The 9,329-nt window shown below is 35.2% G+C and overlaps 1 protein-coding gene across 2 annotated transcripts in view; it reads left to right on the top strand.

Moving 5' to 3' along the window:
- The window catches only part of SAMD8 (sterile alpha motif domain containing 8), a 60,237-nt gene extending 51,340 nt beyond the window's left edge, over window positions 1-8,897 (top strand). For both annotated transcript variants that reach the window (XM_006090221.3, XM_023755070.1), the window contains exons 5-6: window positions 4,082-4,232; window positions 4,390-8,897. In XM_006090221.3, the coding sequence (XP_006090283.1) occupies window positions 4,082-4,232; window positions 4,390-4,694 (456 nt within the window). In that variant the 3' untranslated portion in view covers window positions 4,695-8,897. The remainder of the gene's footprint in view (window positions 1-4,081; window positions 4,233-4,389) is intronic.
- Window positions 8,898-9,329: the final 432 nt, after the last annotated feature.

Raw genomic sequence — 9,329 nt, 5'->3', positions numbered from 1 at the left:
TGCTGCATCTAATAGCTGAATGTCACAAGGGAGATAGGCAGCAAAGGCGATCAGAGCTAAAATAAAGCCTGAGCTGAAGGGTGGCAAACTTTCTCCAGGTATTAGGAGACTGGCCAGTAAGAAGGAGGAAGGGTTATATGACAGTTAGGAGTTAGTGTAAAGGAAATGTTTCATTTTTAAGGTAAAAGCTGTTTTTGTCCCAAAAAAGGGAGAGTAATATTTTCTAATTACAGAGTTACATAAGTTTATTATAAAAATTCAAATTTTAGTCCTTGCCGGGTAGCTCAGTTGGTTAAAGTGTCATCCCAATACACCAAGGTTGCGAGTTCCATCTGCAGTCAGGACATATACAAGAATCAACCAATGAGTCCTAACCGGTTTGGCTCAGTGGATAGAGCGTCAGCCTGCGGACTGAAAGGTCCCAGGTTTGATTCCGGCCAAGGGCATGTACCTTGGTTGCGGACACATCTCCAGTAGAAGATGTGCAGGAGGCAGCTGATCGATGTTCCTCTCTCATCGATGTTTCTAACTCTCTATCCCTCTCCCCTCCTCTCTGTGAAAAATCAATAAAATATATATTTTTTAAAAAGAATCGACCAATGAATGCACAAATAAGTGGAACAACAAATCAATATTTCTCTCCTTTCCTCTCTAAAATAAATAACATTTAAAAAATAATAAAATGCTTTATTTTAAAAATTCAAATTTTATAGAAATGTACGAGTTAAAAAGTAAAAGCGGCCCTGACTGGTTTGGCTCAGTGGATAGAGCGTCAGCCTACAGACTGAAGGGTCCCAGGTTCGATTCCAGTCAAGGGCATGTACCTTGGTTGCAGGCACATCCCCAGTGGGGGGTGTGCAGGAGGCAGCTGATCGATGTTTCTAACTCTCTATCCCTTTCCCTTCCTCTTTGTAAAAAATCAATAAAATATATTTTTTTAAAAAAGTAAAAGCGCACAATTCTTCTCTTTCACTCTACACCATAAATAATGCTATTAACTGTCATGTGGGTAGTCACATAGGCTATTTGTAAGCATGCTTATACATTAAATAAGTTTATCTGGATAGATACTTTTTTAAAAACAAAAGATAGGATTATATTACAGGCATAGTTTTTTACCTTATGTTTTATTTAATATTATGTTTACTTTTTTTCTGAAGAAATACAAATAGCCATACTTCATCTTTTCAATAGCTGCAGAGTATTCCATTGCATGATTTACCAGTCTCCCAAGTGGTGCACATTTTGGTTGTTTCCAAACCTATGCTTTATAAACAGTGCTGTGATAAATATCTGTGTACATTTATGCTTTTTCACTATTTAATCATCTCCTTAAGACAAGTTTTTGAAAGTGGAATTATAAAATCAAAGAACACACACATTAAAAATTATGATGTATTGTTCAAATGTCTGCTAGAAAAAACAAGTTTTCACTATTACCAACAATGTATGCATGTCAGTTTTCCCACCACTGTGTGCCAGCACCATTTGTTGTTAATCTTTTGAGTCACTGCCATTCTGATTAATGAAAGATGTTATCTGAAACTTTTATAGTCTTGTTTTATATTTAAATCTTTAATCTATTGAACTTATTTCTGTACATGATATGAAGTAGGGGTAGAACAGTTTCCTCAAATAGTATGCTAATTGATTAAAAGAGGTTTAAAGAAAACTTATTATACTGAAAAAATAATGTCCTATAGCCAAAGGATTTAATTATGGGTCAGCCACTAAATATATGTGCATCGGACTGCAACATCCTATATAATAAAAGCATAGTGTGCAAATTGTCCCCTCGACCGGAGTTCTTCCAGGAGTTCCACCGGGGGTGGCTGCGGCAGGTGGTCGGGGAGTACCCGACTGGCAGCTGGCAGCCGATAGGGACCCTACCAGTGCACAAATTTTGTGCACTGGGCCTCTAGTATGCTATGAAAATAAATTAAACCCCATTCCTCTACAGTATGGACAGCCCTTTTACTGTCTCTAGTTACTGTTTTTCATGATCAGTTAATTATATATGGAGCTTTCTATTCAAATTGTGCCCTAAATGCTGTTAATTGCTTTGAATTATAAGATAACCTACTTATTGACCTATATTATTTGCAACAGTCATTAAAAATAGAAAGTTAAGGTGATATTAACTAGCAATCAAATCCCTTACAGTGAACTCTTTGGGGCATTTTCATTGTAATAAATTAATTGCTTAAACTCTCATTCTCAGAAGTAAGAGCTTTGGGCACAGAACCAAGAACATGCCTATTTTTAAATTAATCAATGGAATTCTTAAAGCAAATTTTTACACCTTGTCTCATCAGATCATCGTACTCATTCTATTGTGTGGTTACAACTTTATTTTCCTGATATTTGAGATTGGAAAGGATAGAAAGACTTGAGTAATTGAGCAATAACTTCTTTCTTTCCTTTTTTTTTTTTTGGACAGACATTACTTGTTTCCTGTCCATGGCTGAGATTTTTTCCTAGTTCTTCACTGCCTGATTTTTTACTTTCATGAGAGTAACGTCTCTAAACCTATTCTCATTAGAAGTCATGGAAGAACCAAATTGTGTACTTTAGTACCTTCTCTTTTATTTTCTCTATTAATAAATTCTTCTTCCTCTCCTGCCCTCAACTATGGCAGAGAAAGCTGGGTAGTGTATAATCAGCAGATGAATTTTGTAATGAAATTGTGATTTCTATTGAAGATGTTTTATTACCAAACAAGGGGATCAGACCACTCACTCTACACGCAGCAAAGCCAAACACTCAACATTAAGTTTTGCAGTGGAGAAATTGAAGCCATTTATTGCCATGGTGCCAAGCCCGGAGAATGGGAAGCTATTGCTTTAAGCCCAAACTCCTGATGGCTTTTGAGCAAGGGTTTTTAAAGGCAAAGATTGAGGGTTGGGAGATAGGGTCTGAGGATGAAGCAGATCGGTTAGTTCTTGTGCAAGCTTTTGTGGTTTTCCTTAGTCTGATTAATTCAGTTCCTGACATCTCATTTGGTGTCTTTGTCACTCTGATTGGGTGATCTATCTGGTTAAGGAACCAAGATTCTGCAAAATATCTCATAATTGCATGTCAGTGACATCTTTAAAGCAAAAAGCAGAAACTAAACATCTCATGACCTTTGATATTGTTTAAGCTATCATTGCTTTGTGCTTAATTAGCAATATTTTTCTATTATCTCAAGCAAAGTGTACTTTTAAACTTCTTTTTCCTGGAACTTGCTTTACAGGCAGGCCTTCAGGCCATGACTAAAGTACTTTATAATCTTTGACTATAAGTGATAACATATTTTCTTAATCTTTGACTGAAAGCTACGTGACAACCAGAAGAGGGAATAGCTTTCCTAGAAACCTTTTACACTTTCATAATGTTTTTTTTACAGAATTTAGTCACATAGCCTCACCTAGCTGCAAGGGAGGCTGGAAAATACAATGTTTCTTTTGGTTGAATTCATTGCCACTTCAAATACATTTGAGATTTTGTTAACAGTGAAGAAGGGAGAATGGATATTGATTGGTAGTCATTGTCTTTGCCACAGCCTATTTCTTATTGGCAAGGAGAGCCGAACAAATACTACTTAATTATTGGATTAAAAACTTAGAAATACTTTTGTATTTTGATCACCTTTTTTCTTACAAAGAAACTCCTAGTAGAGAAGTTTAAATTATATTGATTTTATTTATTTAATTACCGAAATATTTCTGAGTACTGCCAAGCTTGACCACCCAGTCTTGATAACTGGAGTTCATTAGACTGGGAGTCTTCTGGTTGCTTTTGCTTAGATCTTATTTCTAAGTCATTCAGCATTTGAATTTATTTTTTTTAATTTATTGATTTTAGAAAGAGGGAGGGAGAAAGAGAGACATCGATTTATTGTCCACTTATTTAGGCATTCATTGGTTGATTCTTGTATGTGCCCTGACTGGGGATCAAACCTGCAACCTTGGTGTATCAGGACCACGCTCTAACCAACTGAGTTACCTAGCCAGGCAGTATTGAATTTCAATGGGAATGGATGTTCAGATCTCTTACCTCCTTAAGCATTTAAAGCACTAATTCATAGCTTTCTTTATAGATATATGGCAGTGTGTGGGAGAAACTACGCCGGGCCTTTGCCATTTGGAGTGGCTTTGGTATGACGCTAACAGGTGTTCACACTTGTGGAGATTACATGTTCAGTGGCCACACAGTCGTCCTAACTATGCTGAACTTCTTTGTCACTGAATGTAAGTATCTGTTTATGCATATTAGATGACTAACTGCAGAGGAGGCAGTGGGAAGGGTGCCAAGTTCTATGAAGAATGGGAGACTAAACTAAGAAACATGTCTAAGAAGCATTGGAAGGAATGTGGTTTTAAAATGATCTTTCTGTCCTTTTCCCAGATACACCAAGAAGCTGGAATTTCTTGCACACTTTATCCTGGGTTCTCAACCTCTTTGGAATCTTCTTCATTTTGGCTGCCCATGAACATTATTCCATTGATGTGTTTATTGCCTTTTATATCACAACAAGACTCTTTTTGTACTACCATACTCTAGCTAATACCAGAGCATATCAGCAGAGTAGGAGAGCAAGAATTTGGTTTCCCATGTTTTCTTTTTTTGAATGTAATGTTAATGGTACAGTACCTAATGAATATTGTTGGCCGTTTTCAAAGCCAACAATAATGAAAAGACTAATTGGATGAAGACTATCTTTGTTATGGGTTCATGATTAAATATACAGTAGTTCTTGAAAGTGAGTAACTTTGCTTTCTCCCCTAGGTTGTACCTGGACGCCTTGCTTTTTGGCTTTTATGTTGACAAAGTAAAGTTCCCTGTTCTGAGCAAGGCTGTGATTATAGAAAGCATGAAGGAACATTAAGAGTCTTTCCCTATCTGTTTGAACAGAAAGCTTAAGTAGATGTTTTTTGCCTTTTCTCTTTAGGCAGAAGTAATGTGATTGAAGTCAGGGTGTTACCCTTACCTGTTGAGTATTTGCATTTTGAACTTGCTGGTTGAAAGATTTTTTTTTTTAATTTCAAGTTGGATTCCAGTCAAGAAATAATATTTTTTAAAGTTTCTTATTATTTTCAAAGGAAAATCCCATACCAAATGAACAATACTTGTTCTTTGAGTTAATCTCTGTGTCTTTTTAAAAATACAACTCTGGAAAGTAATCAGTTTTATTAACATAATTTTGCCTTTAAGAAAAGTATATTGAACATACCAGGATGCCTGAAACAAGAAGAGAAAGGGGCCATACATGTGGTGACAGAGTACAAATATAGTACAGGCATTTTTCACCAAAGATGCAACGAAAGATGCAGTTCCTGTTTTGTTCTGAGGGTTCAGTATGGTCATAAACTCATGAGGAAAAATAACTGCATCCATAAAAATAGAATTGGCTGAATTTTAGTGATGCAGCTACCTGGAAAAACTTTGTGCTATAGCTGTTAGTAAGATGGCAGTCCAGTTTTATGCTTTTTAATGATGTTATTTAATGAGCAAAACAGTGGGGTGTTTACCAGACATTAGATAAAGTTCTTATGTCCTTGAGTATGGAGATATGCATGCAAAAATATTTTTTCTCTTTCTGAAAAGAAATTTATAACAGGTTGCGAGCATAGTATAACTTTTTGGGCTTTGAAATGTCTCATTCTTGGCCACAGACATATTTGGATATGAAAGGTTTTACTGTTTTTTTATATCTTAAATACAATTGTGTACATACATTCTTTCTATTTAGTCTTAATTTGGCAATTAGGAAGAGATATAACTTAGTTGCTATTTACAACACTAGAAATTTAGTACCTTATATAATTTGACCTCAAATAACATCTGTCACTTCACTTTTTTAATGATTTTATAGAGTAGTTATGACAGTAGGATGGTTGTGGGATTGGAATTGATGAGCTTAGCCACTTAGAATATTAATTGTGTAGTTTTTACATTCCATTTTAAAACAAGGAGTTAGAAAAGGTGCTGGCATATTGAGGTCTAAAATTAGGCTACTTAGCAGGAGCCTGGTTCTTATTGGTTGAAATATCTTATTTTTGCACTTTGAGTTATAATCCCACCTTGTATAAGCTACAGAGGATCCCAACTGGATTGGGCAGGAAAGGAATATTATTCGAACAAGTTTTAGTCAGTGCTGCATGATCCCATTTTGAGTCTGCTCTGAACATAATTTTTTATTCCCACTTGAGAAACAGCACAAGGCAATTTATTTTATTGTGCTTTTAAATATCATTCAAGAGAGTCTTATAATATCTTAAATTGTTGATTCTATTACATGCTAGGGACAAAAATGCCAATATTTCATCTAAGGAAATTGCATAATTATGAAGGTTGAAGGATGTGTCCTTTGCCAGTCAAGGGAATTTGACCCAGTCAAAAGATGTGATACTGTCATTTTTTCTTTAGCTTTAGAGGGACTGATATGGCTTTTGAAAAAATGTTTGGAAAAAATTTGTGGCAACATTAAGTCAAGAATGTTAAGTAGCTACTTAATGGGAAGTTTCCTACCATCAGTCTTATTTCCTTCATATGGATTCTATTCTAGAACAAAATAGAAAGAATAAATTGCAACTGATTTGCAGAGCTATAGACATTGAGAGTGCCTAACAGCTGATGGCAGTAAGGATTGTAAAATAACTTTAGACCTTGTATTTTAAATCTGTTTTGAGGAAAAGGTAAGCTAAACTTATAATTTATTTCTATAACTATTACAAGGCAGTGTTTACATAAATCAGTCATCTCCAAACCTCTTTCTTAGAAAACTTTGAGACAGAATTCTTTTCCGTGTTTTTTCCTCTTAATATGAAACCTATATTTTTGTCACTTTTTGTTTGTCCAAAAATTTCCAGATTTTTGTCTTTTTTTTTTTTCTTGGTAAAATCTAAACTAGTTGAGATGGTATTTACATTTACATGTTAGTTGTGAATGTGGCTAGATAGAGAAGCTACATGCTTTAGATCTACATTTTTTTTTTGACCTTTACTAGGTTCTTCAGTTTTAGACTAGTGAGAGGCTTACATCATTAAACACTTGAGACCTCAGTGTAGAAGGAACCAAGAAAGTTTTGGTTTGGGGTGCAAACTGGAGGTATATGCAAAGTCTTTGATGCATTTTTCTATGTTCCTGGGACAGCATGATCTACCTTTCTTTTTTTTAAAGTCTATACTGGGCAGTGTTACTGAAAAGGTAATTGAAGTTCATAGGGAGTAGGATAATTTGAAGAAGGCAAGTTTACTGTTATCACCAAATAATTTGGGAGGAACCTTTGTTGCTATGCTGCAGAACTCTCAATATGCCTATCCTCTCCATAGTTCTCTGTGGCCAGAATGGCTAGGGTAAAAACAACTTTCATATGCTGGGTCGGTTTATTAGTAGTATCCTTTTAAATCAGAAAGCACTGAGTTTAGCCTTAGAACCAGTCAGCTGATAAGTGTGAACTGTTCACATGAAAGAAGCCATTGACTAAGAGCCCTGTTGGTAGTGTAACCAACACGGCAAGTGGCATTCTTCTCTACCCTGTACCTGCCTGGTTGTTGTTAGAATTCCAAAATCTTGTGATTTGTAAATGGAGAACAGAGGAGCCAAAAGCTTTTATAGCTGCTAGGAAACAGTCTGTTTTAGGAACATCTGTTTGGAAAGTGTTTATGTATTCAGAGTCATATTCATAACACTAACCTGCTTTGACTGGATTCAGCAAAAGGCAATTTCATCATTAGTTGCAAAGTAAACTTTATTTTAAGGATTCCAATTCCAACATGCTTGGGAAAATTAACTATATTCTTGTTTTAAACACTCTGATCTAATAAATTTAATTCTTTGATAGTCTTTTTGTAGACTTAAGTTATCCCTTACCAAAGGTAATTGTAGTGATAGTTCTTTAAGGTATGCAGGCATTTGAGACATGAAAGCTCTCTTTTAGAATAGTTCAATCGCTTTCTTAAACAGTGTTTGTTTCATTTAGATAGTTGCAAAGCCAACAAGGCATGCCAGTTTTAATGCCATCTGTACTTGGCAGTTAGGACAGTTTGCAATTGTAAAAAGGTTAGCCCAGATTTCCCGTGTACTTCTATAGAGGAGAATTGTTGGTAACAGCAAAGTCAGGCTGCTACAGGTGACCAATGAAAAAGGAAAGAAGTTAAGATTCCTTTTCCCCCTCTCTTTGAGTGGCTTTGAATGGCTGACATTACAATGGAAATTAGTTTTGGTCCCCTTCTTGCCTACCCCTCACCCTCAGCAAATGCCACTAATTTCAAGTAGCTAAACCATGGCCGTTACTTTGCATTAAGTTCAATAAAAATATCTGTGAAATTTATAAGCCATAATTCAGCTACCAAAAAAGTTGATTGTTAGAGTATGTTTTACCCTAAATTAACCAAAGGACTTTTTATTCAGTGTACCCATGTTTAAGCATATGGAGAGAGAAGGAGGACTCTGTTAATTTCATTGTTATTTCTGGTCTGTTTCAATCTGAACTACTGAGTTGTCTGAACATAACCAAGCAATGTTATCAGTAATGTCGTCTTAAAAATGCTTAATTTTAATAATTTTTATTCAGAGAATCTATGGATTGTTAGGACAATTAAAGTATTTCTAATATGAAAAAAAAGGAAGTGGAAACTGGTACATAATGGGGGGCACAAAATTAGCTTGAATTAAAGTGGGCATGTTTTGTTTCAAGAATTCTACCTAAATGTCACCCTATCCACAGAAAAACTAGTATTACTTGAAGATGTGAAAATTCCTGTGGTAGCCATACCTTGAAGCACAGTATTGTATATAAGTAAATATCTTGATTCTAAATTAAATCCAGATTTAACTAATATATATTATTTTATATCTTTGTTCTATTAAAAAGTTTTAAAACACTAAAAATAAAACACTTGAAAGTTGAATTAGTCTCTTCTTTGTCTTTGCATTGTTAATGCAGCTGGCCTATTTTCTTATACAGTGAATTTTTATTTTTGCAAATGATTGGGCCCTGCAACTTTAAATCCTAATGTATCTAGTCCCTGACATTTTCTAATTCTTAGTTGTTCATTAGATAAGCTGTTTTCCCTTTCCCCTTTCTTTTCTGTACACTAGGAAAGAAAAGTGATCATCCTGAGGGTATTAGAAAAATTGTAGATTAAGTTGAGAGGGAGGGAAGGGAAGCAAATATCTACTTATTCCTGGACACATGAAAGTTTTTGTTTTTTATTTGATTTAAATGAGATTATATAGGAGGACACCATCATCCCCTCGGGTCAGTGTTAGAAAGACAAGGGGAAAGTTGTTAGGGATAGCCCCATAGCCCACAATCATGGAGTGATTGGAACGCTAAGCAT

This window comes from Myotis lucifugus, unplaced genomic scaffold (genome assembly GCF_000147115.1).
Source record: "Myotis lucifugus unplaced genomic scaffold, Myoluc2.0 scaffold_69, whole genome shotgun sequence".
Lineage (NCBI taxonomy): Eukaryota > Metazoa > Chordata > Mammalia > Chiroptera > Vespertilionidae > Myotis > Myotis lucifugus.
Note: the sequence above shows the minus strand (reverse complement) of the source record. Positions and strands in the feature narration are given on the sequence as shown.